The sequence below is a fragment of the Ursus arctos genome, unplaced genomic scaffold, assembly GCF_023065955.2.
Source record: "Ursus arctos isolate Adak ecotype North America unplaced genomic scaffold, UrsArc2.0 scaffold_26, whole genome shotgun sequence".
Taxonomy (NCBI): Eukaryota; Metazoa; Chordata; class Mammalia; order Carnivora; family Ursidae; genus Ursus; species Ursus arctos.
This window is the reverse complement of record NW_026622941.1, coordinates 39,187,287-39,212,089: the sequence shown is the minus strand read 5'-3', so window position 1 is coordinate 39,212,089 and position 24,803 is coordinate 39,187,287. Positions and strand designations below refer to the sequence as shown.

Genomic DNA, 24,803 nt, shown 5'->3' with positions numbered 1-24,803 from the left:
AAAAAAAAATTCTAAAGATTAAGGGACAATCTTCTTTGGGTATCATTGGTACTAAGTAGAAATCCTTTCTCCCCTTCTCTGTCAACCCAAGCAAAAATGGTACACGAATGTGCTGACTTCACAGAAGCCAGGAAGTCCTCGAAATGGAGGTGAGGTCTGTGCACATCAGCTACTCCAAGGTCTTCCCATTCCAGAGTTTCTGTGAATCTATATTGTCTGCTGTTTGTTCCGTAATCTCAGTACGTTACATGAAAGTCCATGAAGACTGTGGTATTCTCTGGGTTGGTACCAGGGGACTTAGATAAAGCCAAGTCAAACTTGGACCATCTTTTGTGCATCACAGGGATGGTAAAAGCCGAAAGAGAGAGAGAGAGAGGGAAGAGATAAGAAAGATAAAAGAACACCAAAAACACCTGGTAAAATGTATAGTTAGAAGGTTTGGTCTAGACCAGAACAAAGTAAAATTGTCACCTTTCTCTTTGATAGGTAACTCAGGAAGGAGTTAAGTGAGGATCTGATCTCTATTCCTGCCTTGTACACGCACGGGTTCCCAGAGCGGGGAGTTTTAGGAGGAGATGGATATGAATGAGAAGGAGATTTATCTTCACCTGGGCACCCTATGCCAACAAGAGATGCTCTCAGTGGATAATAACCAAATGTATCCTTTCCAACACTGGTGCAAAAGCCTCAGATGCGGCTAGGGCTTCTGTGGGCTACCCTCAACTTTATCCTTCCTTTAGAAGATTCAGGGGTGAAACTTCTTAGCAAGGAAGTATCCCTATAGTTTTTCTGTCTAAGGGGAAGACTTCTTGAATCTGCCTCCCATATAACAATGGCCAGAGGGACTTGATCTCAGCTCTAGACCTTGGAGAGTGAGGGAGCTCCCCAGAGAGGCCCTTAAGCAGCAGGTCTGCTCTGAGTGTGAATGAAGTCTCAAAGGGCCAACTATTCCTTCCCCGAAATCACTCTTGTTTCAGTGGGTTGCATTATACAAGAGGGGACCCAGGGTGGCCAATAATGTCTAAAGATAAAAATATAGAGTTCTGAGGATTCCTGGTACAAAAACTTGGAATTTCCTTCTTCCTTTCTTCCCTTCATCCTTCTTCCTTCTCATTTCCCTTCCTTCTCATTTCTTTATGTTTTAAATCATATTTATGATTATACAAATAGTATAATGATAAAAGAAAGTGAAAAAGATACTGAGGATACTTTAAAAATGTAAAAAGATATTGGGGCACCTGGGTGGCTCAGTTGGTTAAGCATCTGACTCTTGATTTCTGCTCAGGTCATGATCTTAGGGTCATCAGATTGAGCCCTGCATCGGGCTCTGGACTCAGTGTGGAGCCTGCTTAAGATTCTCTCTTCCTCTCCCTCTGCCCATCCCCTCCCCCCCCCGGCTCACTCTGTCTCTAAAGAAAAAAAAATGAAAGAAAAGAAAAAAGATATTAAAGATATTTTAATTATAGAAAAAGAAAATAAAAATTTATCATGTCATCCAAAATTAATTGTTTTTTTAATTGCAATTCACATAAAATCCAAATAGATTAAAAACTTCAAAACAAATTATCAATTGTGGCAAAAAACTTTTTATTGTGAACACGTTTAAACATATACAGAAGTAGAAAGAATAGTGTATTGACCCTTCTGTATCCATCATCGAGCTTCAACAATTATCAGCTCCTTGACTGCTACCCAGCGTTGACCACACAGAGCTGGAAAATGTGGTCCCTGCGTTCCACGAGCAGTCAGTGTGTCTAAGACATGGGAAAGTTCTATTACTGAAAAGTAGAAGGGAAGGGCAGTACTGAGGAAGGATGATCAGTCTTTTTTTTTTTTAAAGATTTTATTTATTTAGTTTTAGACAGAGAGTGCTCACCCACAAGCATGAGCTGGGGGAGGGGCAGAAAGAGAGGGTGAGGGGCGTCTGGGTGGCTCTCCGAAAGCATCTTCTTTCGGCTCAGGTCATGATCCCAGGGTCCCGGGATTGAGCCCCACATGGGGCTCCTTGCTCAGTGGGGAGCCCGCTTCTCCCTCTGCCTCCTGCTCCCTCTGCTTGTGCTAAATAAATAAACTCTTAAAAAAAAAAAAAAAGAAAGAGAGGGCGAGAATCTCAAGCAGACTCCGTGCTGAGCACAGAGTTCCATAAGAGGCTTGATCTCACAACCCTGAGGTCATGACCTGAGCTGAAACCACAAGGTGGACATTTATCTGACTGAGCCCCAGATGCCCCGGATGATCGGTGTCTGCCATGGATGAGGATTGAATGGTGACTAATTACCTAGGAAATAACGAAACGACACTACAGAAGGAACTTGGGCCTTTCACTTGGGACCACCCATACACCTCTGGACTTAAAAGTAATCTATTCTGTTTGAGGCTCTGTATTTTGGGATCGCTTCTATAACAGCTTAACCTTTGTCTTCCTAAGATAGATTTCCTAATCAACCCAAATTGTCTCCAATGTCCCACCATCAAAACTAAGTTTGCAATAACCCTCTTTTCTTTCTTTTGCCTTCAGAAGCATTTATATTGTGTTTGAGATAATACATCGGTGCTCTCGGAGCTGCACAGGGTAAAAGGAAGTTTTCTCATTACACGCCGACAAAGGTAAGAGCTAAAACATTTTTCACAAAGGCCATTTGAAGATCTAGTTCCACATACTCAGAAATAGGTCTGGGTGTTACAAATAACAGAATTCCTAATCATCCAAGGCTGCCTTTATGACTTAATACAGATAGTAAATTAGGCTAAAATGCACTGTAATACTTGGTAGAGCTCAGGACCTTGAGTACATCACAAAATATATTTCGATCCAGCAAAGAAGCAAGACTTGCAAGCAGACGTCTTAGACATAACTAATCTACAGCTATGAAGTTCTCTTGAGAGCATTTACGTCTCTGGGGATTCTCTCAGTCTCTAGAGGACAAACGTCGGGAGTGGAGTCGGCTAGCGTGCGCACGAAGTCTGTACTGTATACGGAGATGCACGGCCCAGGGGGACGATGCCCCCTGCTGCTTCACACCAGCACAGATTATGTGAATTACGTTGCATAGCACCAGGCCCATGGTCTGAATATCCGGTGTTCTGCCCTGTGGGTCAAATACTGAATGGCCATACAGAGGATCTGCAGGGTTGCAGTCTGCGAGAAAAGGACAAATTGACGGCAAAACCTTTGAAACAGACAAGCAGTTGTTCCAGTTATCTTTAATTAGATGGCCCCCTGACCGTTGATGTCCCAGAGATAGATTCTGGTGTGGAAGTTAAGCTTTGGTGGCTTAGATGGATCATCAGATGAAAATGTGATATCCAGAGAGAATAGACCACCATTGTACACAGAACCTGGTGGACCACCCGGGAATGTTGTCTCCCTTGGGTCCAACACTGCACTTAGGAGGACGATGAAGGTCACCTAGCACTCTACCAGCAAGAGCCAAGCAGACATGGCTCATTACATACATGTTGTCATGATAAACAGTAACTAGTCTGTAAGTAAGAGAACGTGACAGCCCCATTTGATTTGTCACACATAGGCTCATTCCAGACTCACTTGGTGGTTGAGGTGGTTGTTTGGGTTTGCTAATTGGCGTTATCCAAAGGAAAACGAACTTATTACATCATTATAACAGGAGGTAGTTTTACAAGTTGAAGTGAGACCCCTCTGAGGTTAGGCTCCTGCCCTTCCCCAGAAACTGGGAGTCGGGGGCACTGTCTTCTCTGATAATTACATTTTGAAGAGTTGGTTCTTAGGTCCTTGAGAAAGACATTACTGGGTAGTAAAGCTGGAAAGGGGCTTTTTAACTTTTAAAAAGATTTACACACATTTCAAAGAGACAGAGAAAGAACTTACACGTTTTCTAAGGTAAATGCTCTAAGAAAAGGGAAGAGGGAGAGAAGTCTCTTCCTTTATTATTTATTTATGTATTTATGTATGTATGTTTGTATGTATGCATTTATTTTTATAAGATATTATTTATTTGTCAGAGAGAGAGAGAGAGTGCACAAACAGGGGGAGAGGCGGGCCAAGGGAGAAGCAGGCTCCCTGCAGAGCAGGGGGAGCCCGATGTTGGACTCGATCCCAGGCCCCTGGGATCATGACCTGAGCCAAAGGCAGATGCAGACCCTTAATTGACTGAGCCACCCAGGTGTCCTTCTTCCTTTATTTTTAGTGGGGGAGTTAGCCTTTTATTTTTAATTTGCACTTGCTCTTCTGTCATCCAATTGCTGCCACCGCTGGTGGAAAAGGCTCTCATTTCTCCGCTGAGTTTCCCTTGTTCCTTTCAAAAACCAGTCCCCTCGCCTTGTGTGGATCTGTGTCTGGACTCTCTGGTTTCAGCGCTCTACGCGTCTGTTCCTTTGCTAGCCTTTTGCAGATACAGCCCTGTGTTGAATACTGTAACTTTATAGTAAGTCCTGAAATCGGATGAGAGAAGTCATTCCAACTTTGTTGTTTCTGAGCATTGTTTTGGCTATGTTAGTACCCTTGCCTTTCCAGCTTCACCAGTTTCCACAGGCTAAGTAAGGGTTTGAACCCTTTTCTGTGGCTGGAAGGGGGCCGCACCAGCACCCTCGGGCGGACTTTGAGGAATTTCCTGCTCCAGGCTGAGCCTTTTGTCCCACAAGGGAGCTAGGAGAGCCGGGCCTGGGAGATCTGACGGTGGCTGCTGTTCCCTGACCCCAGCCAGCCCAGGACGACCGCTTTCTTTGGCGTCCCCCCACCATCCTCCTTGTGAGAGCCAGGCGGAGTTCCTGGGGGAACAAACTGCAAGCAGGTGGGAGCTTCCCTAGGACTGCAGCCCTTTGGGGCCTCAGCGCCTCACATGGCACACACGGCCTCCAGCAATCCGGTCTCCAGCAATCCGTCACTCTTTCTAAGTTTCATCTTCCTCCTAGTTTAGATTCTGTCCTGAGTAAATAAATGCTCAGGTCTTGGGTCTCTCTGCAGGCACACTCTTTTCTCCAGATTTCTCCGTGGCCATCTGCCCAAGACAGTTCTCCGATGGCTAAGGTAAGCGGTTGACTTTCTGTTTGTCTAGCCCTTTTCTTATTGTAAGAGCGGGAGGGACAGCTTGCCAGCCCTCTGCATCTCTGAGCCAAAACCTGAAGTCTGAGTTTTTAAATAAGAAAATTGTAGCTCTTGTTTCCAGGATGTCTTTTCTTTTACTGTATTTGGATCTCTTTAAATGCCCTCCCTGTGCTTTCCTCTGGGGGGGTTGTTTTGGTCCGTCTATCTCCTTGCACATTTTTTATTGTGTTGTTCTGACTAGCTGCTTGGTGTTTACATCTCTCTGTACTGTTTTGTCTGCTCGTTGTGGCTGAAGTCACAATGGTTGAGTTCCGTTAAGTGGCGACAGTCTCCCGACAGTAGGCAGTCCGTGCCCCCCGCCAGATCTTCCCCGTGCTACTCTTCCCAGGAACATCCAGGTTCAGCTCCTGGAGGGAGAGACGTGTGCACCGCTCCCGACAGCACTCGCTGGAGGCCTGAGCCCGCCAGCCCAGCTTCCCGAAGGCTGCAGTGGCAGCTCAGCTCAGGAGACCAGGAAGTTTGAAATTGGGATTAGCGTTCCATGGGACATGTTCAAGCTGCTGACTCTGTTCATTTTTGCATACAACAATACTTTGAATATATTAATTCAACTATCCTGTATTTTCATTTTGCGTATCGCTGGTCTAATCCATTAAGCATCACCACTTAATGCTCAGAGAGAAATCTATTGCTTTCACTTCCAAGTTCCTGTGGGAACTTCCTTCAAGTTCTTGAGTACTTACAACGCATTCTTCCTCCAGATAAAATTTCCCCAAGCCCAATATCTTCTTATTTTCCTCTTTCTCAAAATCCTCAGTGGTCTCTTTGGTTATGGGTTTAGGGCAAAATAATCCTAGCTCATTCAGACTTCATTGCAGAGGTCCTATGACCAACTGATCATTTCTCCCTATGGCCCATGAGAAAACTTCCCTGCCAGCCACACCAGCGTGCCTGCTGACCCCATACTTCCTATTCAGCTCTCACTAAACTGCAAGAGGGCAAGAGGATTTGTTGTTGTTGTTGTTGTTGTACTAATGGCAAGATTCAGACATATTTCCATTGATAAAGAAGACTCCAAGGATTCAAAATGACAAATCTTATAAATCTATGATTTGCAGGAAAAGGGTACAATATGACAGCAGCATTAAAATAAGGATATGCGTCACAGCCAAAGGCTGCCCCATAGCAAGGGGAGAGGACTGGAGGGAGCTCACTTGTCTTCTCTCCACAGGGTCATATAGCCCATTCTTTCTCTCTTGCTTAGAAACCACCAACATGTACGTGAAACATACCAGAATCAGAAGCTCAGACTTGGTGTGTGTGACGCATGGCTTCCTCCATCCAGCCTAGGAAACCAGCCACTGCTGCACAGACCATCTCCACAAAGGTAGCCGCCATTTGAAGAGCCACGGTGAGCCCAACCTTTCCCTCAGGAGCTGGCAAACATTCTCCTCCACTTTGCGGTGTTCAAGGATGGGGACTTTGCTCCTTGATCTCAAATTCTCAGTAGCCATCTCAACAAGGGCTCAACAGAGAGCTGCTTTTAACACATTGAAAAGTCAAAATTCTTTTCACTCAGCAATCTCTTTCTTCTATGTTTCCTTGCCCGCCCTTGTTAATTTTCCCACCTGAATCACCTTTTTAATAGCGGTTGGTCTCACAGATGTAGCTAACTTGTCAGGTATGTCTGCCCGGGTTCCTTTGGTTGAAGCGCCCCCTCCTGGCCAGAGAGGGTGAAGCTCAACTAAAGGAGATTCTGAGCTTTATTTTTTTAAAAAGGATTTTATTTATTTACTTGACAGAGAGAGCGCACAAGCAGGGGAAGCAGCACAGGCAGACTCCCTGCTGAGCAAGGAGCCCAATGTGGGACTCGATCCAGGACTCTGGGATCACGACCTGAGCGGAAGGCAGACGCTTAACGCTTAACCAACTGAGCCACCCAGGCGCCCCTCTGAGATTTTACTTTTGCTAATGCTGAATGCAGCAGCCGTGGACCTGAAGTTTGGAGAACCTGCTGTCAGTTTGAAGTTTCCTGCTAATCCATTTTGCTAGATCCTGAGGCTTAGGTTTTGCCATTTTCAGATTCCACTGGACAGTTTATCATCAGTAACTGCTCTCAAAGCATGTGCTACTTCAAACCAAGGGTGACTTGGCAACCATCTGGCTTCAATGATTCATTTCCACCCCCTTTAGCAGAACCACAGTTTTTCTATATAAATAATGTCTTAGCCATATTTTTAGTTAAAAATGAGTCAGGGAGTGACTGGACGTTTAATGCCCTTTCTCATAGCAACTGAACTAAAGGCAGCAATTTGTGTTTGTTGAAGGGCACTCACAGCACCCCACATAACGATGCTTACAAATCTATGGTTATTGCAGAGAAGGACGCAGCATAGCAACAGCATCAAGTAAGGATAACCTCACACCCAAAGGCTACCCCACAGCAAGGCATCATAGAGACACCTGGCATAGGCTCCCATCGTCCTCTTTCTGCAACGCCATGGCAGGACACACTTCTTAGATCAGGAATCACTGATGGGTGCATGGAACACTCGAGAACCAGGGAGCCCAAAAGGATTCTAGAACTATCTTTTACCCTGTTGATCACATAGATACAGTCTTGCTATGTAACTTGCTATGTAACGCAGAGGTCTCTGTGAGGTCTTGCTGAGACCAGATACAAGCAATCTCATTGCTATCAATAAACAATGCTGACACACTGGGATAAGCCATGTCAAAACTCACGTCGGACCTACGGATACAAAGCAAAGTATTAATCAGTACATTTCACACCTTGACCAGGGATCAGTGCCATACAGATACGTCTCTTATTTTAGTAAAAAAGTTCAGGCCAATTCCAGGTCTGCTCAAATTAATCCTCACAGCGCAGCACACTTTCCTTCTTCAGTATTAAATCCCTGTCAAAAAGCACAATGCTCCATGCATTCTAGATGCTCAAAGGAAGCTTGATGGGTGAATCAGTAAATGAATAAACAAAATTTGCAATCCCAGGCTTTGGCTGACTGATTTCCTTTCCCTTTCTGTTCTTTTCCTTTAGCACGCGTTTTCCATATTAAAGACATTTGGACAGTTAACCACTCACTGTTTTTAAGTTAAATGTTTCAGTTCTTTCACCACAGTTAGATCGTAAACTCCGGGAAGGCCGGGATATTTTTTATTGTTCATCCCTACCTCTCCTTTCTAATGATCCCAGTCTTCCAGCTGGGTTCTCTGCTATGGTACCTGTCTCTTATCCATGCTACCTAGTAGATATGCACAAAGTACGGATTCTCTACCACATGACATGCCAAAGTGTGGTCATCGGCAAACATGCATTTAATATTTCCTGGATCCACAATATATTCCTGGTGAGTGTTTACTACTAAAAGTAAATTAATCTCAGTCTATCTATATGTTTGGATTATACATAGCTCTAGGAATAATAGATACATGCTTAGGTCTCTATAAAATATCACTGAGTCCTTACAAAATCCACAGGAGATATATATGATTATACTTATTTTAGAGATAAAAGAAACACACAGAAATTAAATAACTTATTTGAGGTCACACAGATGTTACATGTTTGAGCAAGGATTTGAAATAGGGTGTGTTTAAGATAAAATTTTGTCTCATTCACATCACTACCATAGTGTCCCAAGATATTTCAGAATGCAGGGTGGGTCACATGCTTCAGCCATAAAAGGGAGGGATTCTTCTTTTCTTTGATTTTCTTGTGAAAGCTTAGACAGTTCCCTCATGTCGCTTCCTGGTCAATCCATTCCTCATTTTACTCAGCCTTGACCTAAAATTTTATAATGCAGGGTAGGTATATTCTAATTAGAAGATTGTTGTTAATTATATTTTCCTTGGCATTACTTCTGTTTTGACTATTTAATTTGTTAGGAACTCTAAAATCTGTATAAAAGTCTTCCACAATATTACTCAGCCATCAGAAAGAATGAAATCTTGCTATTTGCAACTACGTGGATGGAACTAGAGGGTATTATGCTAAGCGAAATAAGTCAGACGGAGAAAGACAAATACCATATGATTTCACTCATGTGTGGAATTTAAGAAACAAAACAGATGAACATAGGGGAAGGGAAGGAAACATAAAATAAGATGAAAACAGCGAAGGAGGCAAAACATAAGAGAGGCTGAACTCTAGGAAACAAACTGAGGGTTGCTGGAGGGGAAGTAGGAGGGGAATGGGGTAACTGGGTGATGGGCATTAAGGAAGGCATGTGATGTAATGAGCACTGGGTGTTATATGCAAGTGATGAATGACTACCCCTGAAACTAATAAAACAGTATATGTTACCTAAATTGAATTTAAGTAAAAAATTAAAAACAAAATTATTTCATCTTACTGATGATGCATAATAATGTCTCAAATAGGTAGTATGTCTCTGAAAATATTCATCCTGGAGACATAATTTAATAATCCGTGTTGGTTTAAGACTATTGGATATAACAGAAATATTCACCAAAAGCATTTAATTTTTTCTTTTTCTTTCTTGAAAGTCCATTTGATCCCCATTGATTTGATTAGAATACCCATAAATACGTTGGAAAAAAATAAAAGTCTCCCACAATTATTTTAAATTTGTTAATTTCCCTTATTATTTTCTACAGTACTTTATGCTTTGTGACTTGAGCAGTTAAGGTTCACAGTCATTTTATCTTCTTTGTGACTTACAGATATCATTGTGGCTGTACCCATCTAAATTTGAAAGTAATATTCATTCAGTCAGCACATATTTATGGAGCATTTACTACATACTTGACTACTGTGCTAGATTCTTCGACTAATTTTTTTGTTTGTTTGTTTCAAATTCACTTTTGGCTGATGAGACCTTGACAACTGCTTTCTTGTATGCATTTTCTAGTTTAGATCTTTGAACAATTTTTAAAAACTTTCAAACTCATGAGTCACTTGCATCTTGTTTTTGAGATTATGATTTCTTTAAAATATTTTATTTATTTATTTATTTTTAAAGGGTGAGAGAGAGAGAGAGAGAGAGAGAGATTGAAGAAGGAGAGGGAGAGAGAATCTCAAGCAGACTCCCTGCTGTATGCAGAGCCTCACCTGGGGCTCATTCTGATGACCTTGAGATCATGACCTGAGCTGAAATCAAGAGTTGGATGCTCAACAGACTGAGCTACGCAAGCACCTTGAGATTATAATTTTTTATTGTTTAAGATAATGGATTTCTTTAGTGTTGTTGCCACACAATGTTTACATTAGTTTCAGGTGTACAGCATAGTGATTCCACAAATTTATCCTTTACAAAGTCTTTATTTTTGAAGTCTTTATTTTGTATATAACATACAGCTTTCATAACCCAATCTTAAAGTCTTTTCCTTTTAATTTGATGAGTTTATATTTCCATTATTGTTGTAATACGTGCTTATTGAAGTTTTCTGCAATGTTATTTAAAAAAAATTTTTAAAACTGTTTTTGTGTTCTCTTGGTGCTATTTTATTTTCTTTTGTTTGTGCAAGAATGTCACTCTGTCCCTATATTTCCAAAGAACGTTAGATACTAGATTTTTTTTAAAGAGAAAGAGTGTGGAGTGAGGGGTAAGGGGAGAGGGAGGGAGAGAATCCCAAGCAGGCTCCCTACTCAGTGTGGAGGCTGACACGGGGCTCAATCTCATGACCCTGAGGTCATGACCCAAGCCGAAACCAAGAGTCGGACACTTAACCGACTGAGCCACCCAAGCACCCCTAAAAAAAGAGATTTTCAGACATCCAAGGTCTTGGAATATTTTGCAATACCTATTTCTTTAAGAAAATCTAGACAAGTGCATATTACAACAAAATCAAAGCAGAATGAAATGAAGAGCTCATGAACAATGATCGGTAAGACTCAAATGGTGGCTGTTAGTGTTCTAGCGCTCCATCTCCTATTTCATTAATCCTCATGCTAAGTATACGATGTAGATACTATTGTTATCCCAATTTTATATATAGGAAACTGAGGTACAGAGTAGGTAAGCAATTTGTCAGGATCATAAAGATTATATGGGCAGAGCCAGGATATGGACACAGGCAACCAGACTCCTAAGACGATGCACCTAACCATTAGGCTCTACTGTGAAAAAGGGAAGTAGAATGGGGATTGTGCTACGAAAGGGATGCCAGTGGGTAGCAAATAAATTTAAATGTAGAATGAAGCCTAAATGACTATAGATTATGTTTGAAATCCAGAATTTAATAGATTCAACATCAACTAATGTAAAGACAATAAAATGTTGATAATATCCAGGGACAAAAATCCCAGAATGTAAAGACAAAAAACAAACAAACAAACCCCCCCCAAAACAACGGGGGAAGGAGGTTGAAATGGTAGAGGGATGAGGGATTGTTAAAGTAAAATAAATTTATAGTCTTTGATGGGAGGCTTCAACATACTCTGTTTTTAAAGTTGAACTTCATAAATACAGATTTAAGGCTAGTTTAGAATGAGAAAGAAGAAGTAAAAATTGTCTAAATATTATGAAGGACAATAAAATGCATAAAATCTCTAACAAAGTAGATCAACAATACATAATTAAAAAGGACGACAAGATAAAGTACATTACTGACTAATTCAGGAGATACAACATCTAACTGAAGTCTACAAGGGAAGTGGTGCTGATGGTGTGAAGGGGCAGAAGAAAAAATAGACCTTTATATCTGAAGAGCTAAATAAGACAAAATTTTATGTGTTTTACTTTGTATTGGCAGTATAGCCAGAGAGAGGATGGTATAGGGCTCCATTCCAGTTAGTGGTCCAGAATTCTACCTTAAGTTCAAGCAATTGGCAAAGCAAACTCATCTGCCATGCTATGTCCCTATTTGCTACCTAAGATAGTGCAGGATTTTGCCCAGTGTCCTTCTGACAGCCGCCTTCACCTCTTGGTTCTTTAGGCTGTAGATGAGGGGATTCAGTAGGGGCGTGACTGCACTGTACTGCAAGGAGGAGAGCATATCCAGGGAGGAGCCAGATGTGGGCATAAGGTAGCGAATCAACCCTGAGCCAAAGAACAGGGTCACTGCAATGAGGTGGGAGGAGCAGGTGGAGAAGGCCTTGCTTCTGCCTGAGGTGGAGCTGATGCTCAGGATGGTGGACACAATACGGGCATAGGAGAAGAAGATTGGGAGGAAGGTTCCAAGCCCATGCAGTAAGATGGAGCAGATCAAGATGTCGATATTAATGGAAATATCAGAACAGGATAGAGGGAAGAGGGAGGGCAGCTCACAAGTGTAGTGCTGTATGGTTTGGGCCTCACAGAAGTCCAGGTTAAGAGCCAAGAGCAAAATCACGACTGAATTGAAAGAGGCCAGGCACCATGAGATCAAAACCAGCTTCACACAGAACTGGCTGCTCATCACCTGGCCATAGAGCAGTGGGTGGCAGATGGCAGCATAGCAGTCATAGGCCATCACTGAGAGCAGAAAGGCTTCAGTCCCTGGAGTGATAAACACAAAGAACACCTGGGTCAGGCAGCCCTCTACCGAGATGGTTTTCTTCTCAGACAGAAGGTCCTTCAGGAGCTTGGGCACAGTGACAGAAGAGAAGCAGAGGTCTAGGAAGGACAGGTTACTCAGGAAGAAGTACATGGGAGTGTGGAGGCGGGAATCAGTCCTGATCACCAGCAGCATCATTAGATTCCCCGTCACAGTCAGGATGTAAATTCCCAAGAAGAACACAAAGAGCAGAGTCTCAATGTGGGGGTTGTCGGACAGCCCAAGGAGAACAAACTCAGTGATGGTGCTGTGGTTCCTCCAGGCCATTAGCGGAGGGGATTTCCCTGGATAAAATAGAAATAGGATGAGATCTGTCTGCTTCAGGTCATCACCCCTCTTACCATACATCCCTCCCTGCTCTGCCTACACTCTGCTCAGACATCTCAAAGCTGCCCTCACTGTATCTCAGGAAGAGTTCTTATCCTATTTGGTTATCATCAATTCTGCATCACAGTCTTTGCATACTTCAGAAAATCTTCTTTCTCTTTCATAGGGATTTAACTGGAAAAATGAATATCTCTGGTTCACCTACACATTCGTTGCATTTAGATTCTACTGTAGTTCTTTCTAGAGTTTAGAAATCCTAAAAATTCTAGCACATATCTGCAGGGGTCTTCTAAACCTTCTTTCCTCAATTTCTTAATCATAATTTTTTGTTCAAAATTATCAAATGGCTCCTACCAGAGTTGATCTCCATCAGGCATAGTAGGTACTGTTCTTACCTTGCTGATGAAATAATTAAAAAAAATTTTTTTTGCGATCAGAAGAAAAAGTGAATACAATGCAGATTGGATTATAGTCATCTTATAAATTGCAATCATAATGTATAAATTTTAATATGTTTTTATGGAAAAGGGGCCTATGAAGGCAAAAGTGGTAGGGGTCATGAAAGTCATAATTTGTTCCTATTCTTTACTTCATAAACAAGCATTTAACTATAATAAGACTTTATTAAATGCTTTCTTAATGACTATTTCAATTGCTTCAAGGCAGTTCTGTAAGATTGGATAGGGAATTATTAGTCTCAGGGTAAGGAACTTTATCCCCATTTTACCTGTGAGAAGTCTGATATTAAGAGATATTTTGTAATGTCATGTTAACAACAAGTAGAAGAAACAGGAAATAAATTCTGTTATTTTTTCTAATTGCAGCTCCATGTCTAGGCTTAGTCCACAGTGGTGAGGAACACTCTTCTTACTTGAACCTTTAAATTCTTCCTCACCTGCCCTTAAAGTTTCAGCTATTTTTGCTGCTTTTGGTACCAGAAAGTTCTGTTTGTTTCATGTCTCTGCTCTCCCTCTTCTCTGTATGTTCTCCTCTTAATTCCACTGACCCAGGCTCTCAGAGACCTTCCAATATCACCTATAACCCTGCCTTTTTCCTTATTGCCCAAACCGACTGCTCCCTCCTTGAACTCACAGCTCTCTGATCAAATCATTGGGCCACTTGCTCTCAAGTGCCTTATGTCATAGTCTGAATTCTGTGTCTGTCTCCTGCGACACATCAATATCAGTTTTTCCCTCCCAATTGTGAGCTCTGTGAGAACACGGATCACAATTTGACAATGACAATCACAAATCAGCATTTCTCTGGCTCTGTCTCACCATTAGCTTCTGATTACCTCTCAAACTTCTGTCTGATTATTTTGGGAGGCTCTCTGGGGCATCTCTTGTGTACCTCAGACAAGACCTCGTGACTACCCTCAGCACAGTCTCATCCCTTACACCATGGGCCCCCACAGCACTGGCACCTGTGGGGAGCACTGCTGACGTTGCCGTCCACCACTGCTGCTGGCTTGCACACTCACACAGCATGGAGCACTGCTGCTGAATTTCAAGGATGTTATGTCTATCCAGAGCACACCGTCTCATGAGGCTGCTCATCCTCTCTCCCATGCTCTCATACTGGTAGAATCACCAAGCCCTGTGGCCACCATTGCAAGAAGTGGCTTGTGTTGTTATTGTGGAGGTGTTATTCTTTTATGGCCCCATGAGGGTCAGAGAGAGGAGTCTTATAATTTCCTTTTAAACAAGATTTCTTGCATCCTCTTGCTCTAGGTGTCAGCTGTGTAACCAGCAGGACCAGATGGTGAGCTATTTAGGTTAATGATGATACTAACAATCGTTTTGACCCCTAACATCTCAGACTATGTAGTAAGTCACTGCCCTATGTGAAGTTTCCTTCCCCAGTTGGACGTTTGAGGCTAATTTACCCGGATTCTGTTTTTGTCTGTCAGTCCACCGTCTGATCCCATGATAGGCTTCTATATCACAAAAATATTTAATCTTACTGATCCAGAAAGCCCTGCCTCTGACCCGTCGAGCTTTGCCAGCAATCTATGACCAGGTGCTAACTTACATCATGAAATACTTAAATTCTGATTCCATCAACATATCCATCAGCCCCACCTCAGTTCATCTCAGACCCAAGTCTGGGTTACCTCTGTGCCAGGACATATAGGGCAATGTTCACCGTTACGTGCCTGCAGGACATTAGCTTCGATCCAGTGCTGGTGAAGCATCACTGGCTGGAGAAGTTACTTTTGAGGATCCTGCGTGGATAAAATTGCAGATACCATTGACAGCAAACACTATATCTGAATGTATAGAAGCCAAGCAAAATGGTAAATGGAACCCATTCTTCCAAACTTCGTGTATTTCGAAATATGGATGGATGTGGCTATCCTGAAAATCGCCTCCATTCTTCCACTGTCACTCACAAGGAGCACCTGTCTACAGTGTCCACAGGGGCTTCAAGCTCTCATCTGAAGAACACTGTAGCATCTGCGGAGAATCCTGTTCTATCCTGCCCTACATCCACATTTTCCCTAAATGAAGGCAACAGAGCTACTTCCCTCATTCGATTTTCAAGTTGTCACAAAGAAAGGAATCTCCCTTCCCCTCACCACTCACCATTCTTAAACAATATGACAAATTGATGCCTGAGATTTCTTTCATAACCAGGGATAATTCTTTCCATTTAAATCCTAGATCAATTAAGCATAAAAGTCAAGCACACTTGCCGTCACTCTTCTGAAGAGAAGATACTGGCTTCATTTAATCCTGAGCTATAGTAGACTGAAGCCAGATGTAGAATATGGATTGTGAAGAGGAGAGGACTAAAGGGAAAGACAGGGAGACTGTTTGAGGAGGGATGGGAGCTGTCAAAGGAGAGGATTTCAGCAGTGTCTTAGATGAAAGCCTGTGTCAGCATTTTGCCAACACAGACACTTCATATCCATCAGACACCTGGTTATGTGATGAATATCTCCTACAAAGAGATGCAGCAGGTTATTGGGTATGTTTATGATTTTGTAGCTCTCAGGAGATCAACAAAAATCAACATCTCCCCCAGTTCAGCTGTTAATACAACAAATCACAGGTTTATTTTGGGGACTTAAGGATCAAGCCCAAAGTTGAGAACAACTCTGCTGGTGCTATGATCTTAATTACCCAGTCTTGCCCAAAGAGGAAGCTAATTGAAAGCATGTTTCCTTTAAATGAGAGAGTCTTTAGTGTGTGGAGAAGTGGCTTGAACACTGGCTGCTTAAAGCCATCTTTGGAATGAAGAAATGAGGGAAGGGTGTGTGCAGAGGTTCAGCCTAGACAAGGAGGCTCCAGGGATCCTGTGAGCTGGGCTGTGGCATTCAGACCCTAATGCTTGGGGAGGAATCTGCGTGGGGGAGAAGGGTGTGAGCACTGGGAGCAGGAGGGACCTAAGACAATCTTCACCCACTTGAAGTGATTCTCAGAGCTGCCTCTCCTCTGCTACCTCGCAGTATTAACAGTGTCTCAAGGTGACTAGTTCTCAGGTGACTTCAATAACAAGGCCAACAAGTCTACTGTGCTTCTAACTGCTGTACTGAGCAAGCAGGAAAATAAGTGGCTCCAGCAGTGTGATCCCTATCTCTGATGCCCTCGTTTCATTGCAGGGGTCAGCTTTTTGCAATCCTTTGGGATCCAGAAGCATGAGAGGATTGATGCCTAGACTTTAAAGTGTCACTGTCTTCAGTGTGAAGCAGGGAGGGAGAGAAAGTGTCCAAGGCAGTTGGAACAAATGCACCATTGAGACAGAGGTATAGAGTCCCATCCGGGGAGATGGTCTTTCAGGGAGGGGATGTTCCCACCTCTGGCTTAGGGACAAGGAATGGGTGTAGCAGGAGCCTCAAGCTTTAGGACAAAGGGAAGGGATCATGAGGTGGAGATGGGGGAAAGGATAAACAGCAGAAGTGAAACAGACAGAGGACTTCACAGGCAGAAAACTAGGGGGACCACCAGAAACCCAGAGAAGACATTACCATTCTCCTGGCTTTTCTTGGAGGAGGCAACTCCCTGTGTTCTGTGTTCCCCATCACAAGCAGACACTTGGTAGGTAAATTCCGGTAAGAGAACCCCTGTCAGAAGCATCTCTTTACAGAGTACCTAGCCTATTCTCCTTGCTGTCAGTGAGTGAAGAAAATTAGAATAGTCAAGCTCTGGAAGCACTGGATATATCACAGCATCAGGATTATTCTCCAGCCCACCCTGAAGGAGAGTAGTGTCATTCTTCAATGGAGGCCACTATATGAAAAGACAAGGACGACTTGTCTAAAGAAACTCCTATTCTGAACAACAGGTGCCCATTTCATGAATCCCATCTCACGTGATCTTGGGTGCAGTAGCGAGTCTGTTCTTCCTTCATTCTCCCTGTGGTTCTGAACCCTCTTCTAAGAGCATCACTGAAAGAAAGAAGCATCTACCAGAACCAATCAGAAGGCCCTCTGGACTTAGGCAGCTGTGGGCTGGGTCAGAGCCCCCACGGGAAGCTGGGCTGCTGCCCTGTATTCCCTGAAGTCCCAGCCTGAAGCCGAGCTCTGGACTCACTAACCACAGTTTGCACTTAACGAGGAAGGTAAGTTTAGTTGGAGGCACAGGGGCTCTCTCCAGGGTGGTATTATAAGTTTCTGAATTAAGGCAATTATAAAGCCTTGAAGAGACTATTATTAGGCTTAGGGTGGAGGTGGGGGTGCTGAAAAAATGAGATAATAAAAAGAGATTTAAAGGAAAACTGCTGGGAGATGGACATTTTCCTGATGGCTTCATAGGCCTGAGAATGCCCTGAGAAATCGTGGAGGGAGCTGAGCTGAGACATATTAGTGACCGAAGTCCAGCTCATTTCAAGTGGACATTTGAGTTTTCCTTATTTTTCTAACAGGATTATCCACTATAATAATGAAAGGAGAGGAATTACTCCACCCCGGAATATTATTCACCCTTAGGTTTGTAGAGTTTCTACTTTAAGCATATAATGAATTTTAAAGAGTTTATTAAATAGTAGTACTTTGAAGTATGTAATGAATTGTTTGTAGTAAGTCATACAGAGGGTTTTCATTTTATTTTTTATTTTTATTTATTTCATTTTAGTTTTTTAAATAATAATTTAACAGATTTTTTAAATGAATAAAGTCAAAATTTTATTTCTTTTTTAAGGCTGAGTAGAGTCATCAACACTTCCATGGGGCTTCCATATAAGTAACAAACAAGGAGGCCATATTACCCTTAACATAAAGTGATGCAAACATCGATAAAATATGCATTCATCCTTTCTTCAGTAAAAAGTGAGTGCCAGGCAGGACAGAGATGTGAGATCCCAAGAATGAATAAGATGTGTTCTTTCTCATCCATCTAAGTGTTCTACGTGGGAATAGGCATTATCTTTAAATGTCCTCCTTTTTTTTCCCCTCCATCATTCAGTTTTATTGAGCAGCTGTTAGGTGTCAGGCACTGGAGACACAGCTGTGAGCAGCACAGAGATCTCTGCCCTCCTGTAATCCCCACTCTGCAGGTAATACATACATAACCCAACGTGCAGTGATGCGATGGCCAGCACCACCAAGAACCACAGGATAAGGAGACAGAGTGATGGGTGGTGCTGTTTGATAGAGGAGGTGAAACAAGGAGGAGGCAGCATTTGAGCAGGGACCTGAATGAAGGGACAGAGAGCCACGTGGATATGGAGGAGGGGACAGCAAGTCAAAGGTCCTCAGGTAAGTTGTTCAGAACTGGGTATTAGGTGTCATGTCCATAGTGGCGACATGAGATGGTTTCCTCGGGTTGTGCAGATGGAATGAAGGATTCCTGTGGCTTGCAGTTTTTGTGTCACTAGGGGATTAAATGCCTGACTACCAAGTTTCATCCAACTCCTTGGCCAGGGGAGGCCTTGATTGACAAGTCCATGGTAGCATAGGGGTGACAGTTTCCCCAAAGGGAAATAGGCATTGTCACCAGAAGGAGGGACAGATGGCTGGTGAGCAGATACAAGCCTGAACTGTTCCCAAATGGAGCCAGACGGTGTGGCGTGGGGGCTGGGTGCCTGTCACCCACGCACTGCCTGCTGGTTCACTTCTTGCCCCTCCCCTAGCCTCAAGATGTGACCAACCTCACTGTGGCTGGTTTTGCTCCTGTGAGGCTCAGGACCAGCAGCTGCATTCACTTCAGCCCTGGAGGGGAGGGGGAGCTGGGGTGCGGGTGCGTCTGTCAGGGCAGGAGCAGCAGCTTGGTTGGTCCATCCACACTCACTAAGCACGTGCTCTGGGCTGGTCCCGATGTTTTATGGGCTCACAGCCCACAGGAGACCAGATCCCACACCACAGAGACAGCCCAGCCTGGTCAGGGCTATGATGGGAAAGCTTGAGGGTCTGGTGCTGGGGAGCCCAGTGGTGGAGGGGGAAAGTAAGCAGTTAAAGAGGGCGTTGGAAGGTGCCCTGAGTGGACACAGCATATGAGGGGAGAGCACAACCTTGGGGACTAGTGACATTGTCTTCCCTCCCCAGGTCAGTGAGGCATGAAGAGGGGCCAGGACAGCTAGACTGTGCACATCTCCCAGGACCCTAGAAAGGTGACCTGGGAGGCTGTGTGAAGGCCTGGGGAGGGGCATGTGGAGGAGAACCCCACCCAGCCTGACCTCCTGCCTCCCCACCAGGCTGCACTGGTGTGGTGAAGGACAACACAGAGTCCATGGTCAGAGGGGCGCTGCTCTCCACCTGCCAGACCATTTCTGTGGCCCCTTCACTCACACAGCGTACAGCTGGTTCAAGGCAGGGCCAGGAGGGGGTTGGTGAGTGATGAGGGGCCGTACTCACCCCACTTGTTCTCTTCCCACAGGACCCCCGCCTCCCAGGTGGCATGAATGAAACCGCTATGGAGGCATAAAGGTGAATGGAAAAGTAAGGTGGACACACTAGAGCTTCAGCAAGGCTCGCCTTTAAACCGGACACATTTTTCTCTTCCTCATTCTAGAAGCATCCCGTCCCCTTCACTTGTGTGTCTGTAGAATCCTTTGTTCCAGGCTCTTGGTAGTGTTGTTGACGTCCTGCTGATGTCAATATAGACTTACTAATAACTTCGATGCCTTGTGGCATGGCTAGTCATGAGACCACCTTGGAGACATGATGTAGGCGGCTGGCTCCACGTACCAGATTCATACTGCAACTGCCCAGATCCTGTATTTTCCTAGAAAACCCTCAGCCTTTTAGCCCTAGCAGGCATGCAGTCTTGGAGGCATTAGCCTGCTGCATCCTCCTTAGCCTTGCAAAGTAATAAACTTCCTTCTTCATACCTAAACTCTGTCTTCATGATACATATTTCTGCTCTGGAGCAGAATGGTCGGTTTTTGACAACATGACCTTGCCATGTACAGCTCCCAGATGCCCATACATGGTTTCTGAACTCTTCTCCAGGATGGTGAGTGCTCCCCAAGGGACAGGGAGGAGGGGCCGTGTGGGGGTACCTAGACAGGACAGAACAGATGGACACACCCATCTCCCTGACTCCAGGAGCCACACTCCTGCCCAGAGTGATGCCCACGACCCAGCAATCCTACTGCGTTCATTACAGGGCCAGGAACTGGGAGGGCAGGGTTCCCCGAACACTGGGTATGTGTGCCCATGTGTATGTGGTTATGCTGGGTGTCTGGGGATGGAGGGGTCTCTATGGCCCACCCTGAATGCTCTGCTCCCAGTTCCAGGCTGGTCATGTGAAGCAGGCATGGCTGGGACGGGGGGCAAAGTAATCTCTCCAACCCCCTCCCATCACAGTAGCATGTTACAATTGAGACATGGGCTTGGGGACAGATCGGGGGTGACCTTGGTCATGTGACTGGTTGTGTGACCTTGAGCAGGTAACTTCCCATCTCTGCTTTTCCATCCCCTAAGCTGTGAAATGGAGGCCCTTGGATGGGGCTGGTGTAGGGTGAAGCTTCCTGGTGCACCTGGTGTTCAGTGTTGTTCTGGAAACATTTGGTATGTTGCTGTGATCCCCACAGTCACTCTCCAGCTTTTACCCCCCAGATTGGCTGGATTCGCAAGGGGCGGGGCTGATAGATGTCATCTGCAGACACGGTAATTGGGCCCAGTCTGGTGAGTGGGCAGGAATTCTCTCCCTTTGGGGTCCCCATCTTTGTGGTTACTGTTTGTTTTGTTTTTTTAAAGCTGTCTAACCACATCTTCCAACAGGTGCATATAGCCAACTTTGGATGGGATCAGGGAAGGCTTCCTGGAGAAGGAGACATCTGTGCCAGGGCCTCTGAATAGTGGGAGTCTGGGCCACCCTTCTGCAGGGGTGGTAGAGTCCTGTAGGGCTGGAGTGAGCCAAGGTAGGATGACTATTCCAGTTGGTGTGCCTGGGGGGCCAGGAGGATGGCTGGAGGTCAGTGCACATGTGCGCATCTGCCTGTAGTCATTTGTGTCTCTTGGGTCCTGTATATGTCATCCTTTAAGCAAGGTTAAATCCAGACCTCACTGACTGCTTAATAAGTGACAGCATGTCAGCAAATGAACATCTCAATTCTACAAAGTGAACAGTACTCCTTGTAATTAAGGCCAGTTTGGTGTGATTTTTGTGGTGTTGGAAAGTGTTGATTTTTGACTGGCATTGCATCTGCAAAATGAGTGTTAAGTAAGGTAAGAGGCAGTTTAGGACTTGACATGACTGGGTGAGCCATGGAACAGCTGGTGGAGCCCTAGAAGTTTGGCTCAACCTTGAGGGAGACAAGGAAAAGGGGGCATTGGTGGGGCTACACTTTCTTGAGCCTCCAGTTAATCCAGAGAAGGTCTCCTTTAATAACTTTATTTATTTATTTATTGAGAAGGATCACACTTCTTTGGGGAGACATGACCAACAGATGAAGGCAGACTGGTGGGCATCGTACATATCATGCTTTTGCTAAGAGAGATCAACTGCAACACTGGTTCCTCTGGCAACTTCCCAACTTCATCCCTTGAGTTTTGTGGGCACTCCCAACCACTTCCTTGAAGGCAACTGTAGTCTGTTAGAGAGAGAAGAGAGAGAGCCCCTCAGGGGTGACTTCTTGTTTTTCACAAAGAACATTTCTTTAGATTTTTTGAAATCTTCACTTTGTTACTTTCATTCTACATTCACTGAAGGTCATCAGACCAGCTTCTGTATAGATTGTCTTGATGTCAGCACCAGAGAGTTCATTTTTAGCCATTATCAAGTCATCCAGGGTTACATCATCAGCCAACATCATCCTGCTTGTGTAGTGTACTTTTTAGTGTTTTCATTGAGCAGGGGAACTCAATTTTCCTGTCAGTGAGGTCTGGTCTGAGAAGTGTGGGATCCGAAGTCTCTGTTTGGTTTGTGGCCATGATAACTTTCATGTCACCCCTTGAATCAAATCCCTCCAACTGGTTCAACAGTTCCAATGTCGTTCATTGAATTTCTCTCTCACCGCTGGAACTTGAGTCTTATCTTTTTGTTCCAATGGCATCAATTTCATCAATAAACATGACAGATGATGCATGTTCTTCCACAGTTGGAAACAATTCCTAAATGAGTTTGGGCTTGTTCCCTAGGTACTTCTGATTGAGTTCAGAGCCAGTCACTCACAAGAAAGTGGCTGAGGTTTGGTTTGCTACTGCTTTGGCTAATAAGGTTTTACCTGTGCCAGGTGGATCATAGAGAATGTCCCCATTTAGGGGCTTTATACTCATCTCTTCATAATATTGAGGATGAGTGAGAGGAAGCTCCACAGATTTCTTAATTTCCCGAATTTGGCTGTCCAACTTTCCAGTATCAGCATAGGTTTCCTAGGGGTCCTTTTCTACCTTCATCACTGTGACCAAGGGATCCATGTCATCCATGAGCACCTGTATGACAGCATGCACCTTGTGGTTGAGCAGGATGGAGCACCCTGGTTCCACCAGATCCTTGTCTACAAAGGAAAGAATGCAGATGTGCTCTGAACCCACTGATGTAGACACAATGGTTTGGTTGTCATCTGTGATCTCTTCTATTGTTCCTACCGACATTGGGGTCCTCAGATCATTCACCTTCGATCGGTCTTCCTGTTGCTCTTCTTTGTTTTCTCTCTCTCTTTTTTTTAATGATTTTATTTATTTATTCGACAGAGATAGAGATAGCCAGCGAGAGAGGGAACACAAGCAGGGGGAGTGGGAGAGGAAGAAGCAGGCTCATAGTGGAGGAGCCTGACGTGGGGCTCGATCCCGGATCGCCGGGATCACGCCCTGAGCCGAAGGCAGACGCTTAACCGCTGTGCCACCCAGGCGCCCCTGTTTTCTCTTTTTTTAAAGATTTATTTATTTTATTTTTAAAAAACATTTTGTATTTAAATTCAATTAATTAACATATAATGTATTATTGGTTTCAGGGGTACAGGCCTGTGATTCATCAGTCTTATATAATACCCAGTGCTGATTACAGCACATGCCCTCCTTAATGGTGTAATGGATCACCCCATTACCCCATCCCTCTACCCACCTCCCCACCAGTAACCCTCAGTTTGTTTCCTATTATTAATATTCCACTATAGTTTGTCTCCCTCTCTGGTTTCATCTTGTTTTATTTTTTTCCTCTCTTCCTCTATGATCCTCTGTATGGTTTCTTAAATTTCATGTATGAGAGAGATCATATGATAATTGTTTTTCTCTGATTGACTTATTTCACTTAGCATAATACCCTCCAGTTCCATCTACGTTGTTGCAAATGGTAAGATTTCATTTTTATGGCTGCATAATATTCCAGTGTGTGTGTGTGTGTATCACATCTTCTTTATCCATTCTTCTGATATGGACATCTGGGCTCTTTCCACAGTTTGGCTATTGTGGACATTGCTGCTATAAACTTTGGGGTGCAGGTGCCCTTTTGGATCACTACATTTGTATCTATGGGGTAAATACCCAGTAGTGCAATTGCTGGGTTGTATAGGGTAGCTCTATTTTCAAGTTTTTGAGGAACCTCCATACTGTTTTCCAGAGTGGTTGTACCAGCTTGCATTCCCACTAGCAATGTAAGAGGGTTCCACTTTCTCTGCATCCTTGCCAACATCTGTCATTTCCTGACTTGTTAATTTTAGCCATTCTGACTGGCATGAGGTGGTATCTCATCGTGGTTTTGAATTGTATTTCCCTGATGCCAAGTAATGTGGGCCATTTTCCCATGTGTCTGTTGGCCATTTGTATATCTTCTTGGAGAAATGTCTGTTCATGTCTTCTGCCCATTTCTTGATTGGATTATTTGTTTTTTTGGTTGTTGAGTTTAATACTTTTTTCTTTTTTTAGGTTTTATTTATTTATTTGAGAGAGAAGGAGAGAGAGAGAGAGAGCGCATAAGCAGGGGAAGCAGCAGATGGAGAGGGAGAAGCAGACTCCCTGCTGAGCAGGGAGCCTGACGTGGGGCTCGATTCCAGAATCCTGGGATCATGACCTGAGCTGAAAGCAGATGCTTAACTCACTGAGCCACCAGGTGCCCCAAGTTTGATAAGTTCTTCATAAATTTTGGAGACTAGCCCTTTATCTGATGAGACATTTGCAAATGTCTTCTCCCATTCTGTCAGTTGTCTTTTGGTTTTGTGAACTGCTTCCTTTTGCTATACAAGAGCTTTTTATCTTGATGAAGTCCCAATAGTTTACCTTTGCCTTTGTTTCCTTGCCTTTGGGGACATGTCTAGTAAGAAGTACTGTGGTTGAGGTCACAGACATTGCTGTCTGTGTTTTCCCCTAGGATTTTGATGGATTCTTATCGCACATTTAGGTCTTTCATCCATGTTGAGTTTATTTTTGTGTATGGTGTAAGGAAATGGTCCAGATTCATTCTTCTACATGTGTCTGTCCAATTTTCCCAACACCATTTGTTGAAGAGACTATCATTTTTCCATTGGATATTCTTTCCTGCTTTGTCAAAGATTAGTTGACCATAGAGTTGAGGGTCCATTTCTGGGTTCTCTATTCTGCTCCATTGATCTATGT

The 24,803-nt window shown here is 43.9% G+C and overlaps 1 protein-coding gene and 1 pseudogene across 1 annotated transcript; both read right to left on the bottom strand.

Moving 5' to 3' along the window:
• Nucleotides 1-11,872: 11,872 nt before the first annotated feature.
• Nucleotides 11,873-12,808, bottom strand: LOC113257367 (olfactory receptor 8S1-like). The gene has a single exon (XM_026501567.2). The coding sequence runs from the start codon at nt 12,806-12,808 to the stop codon at nt 11,873-11,875; it is 936 nt and encodes a 311-aa protein (XP_026357352.1).
• A 9,039-nt stretch (nt 12,809-21,847) lies between these two features.
• Nucleotides 21,848-22,895, bottom strand: LOC113257368 (26S proteasome regulatory subunit 4-like; annotated as a pseudogene).
• Between the last annotated feature and the right edge of the window lie 1,908 nt (nt 22,896-24,803).

Bases quoted from the DNA above. Each gene is read 5' to 3' on its own strand.
- LOC113257367 (XM_026501567.2), bottom strand. From the start codon at position 12,808: ATGGCCTGGAGGAACCACAGCACCATCACTGAGTTTGTTCTCCTTGGG.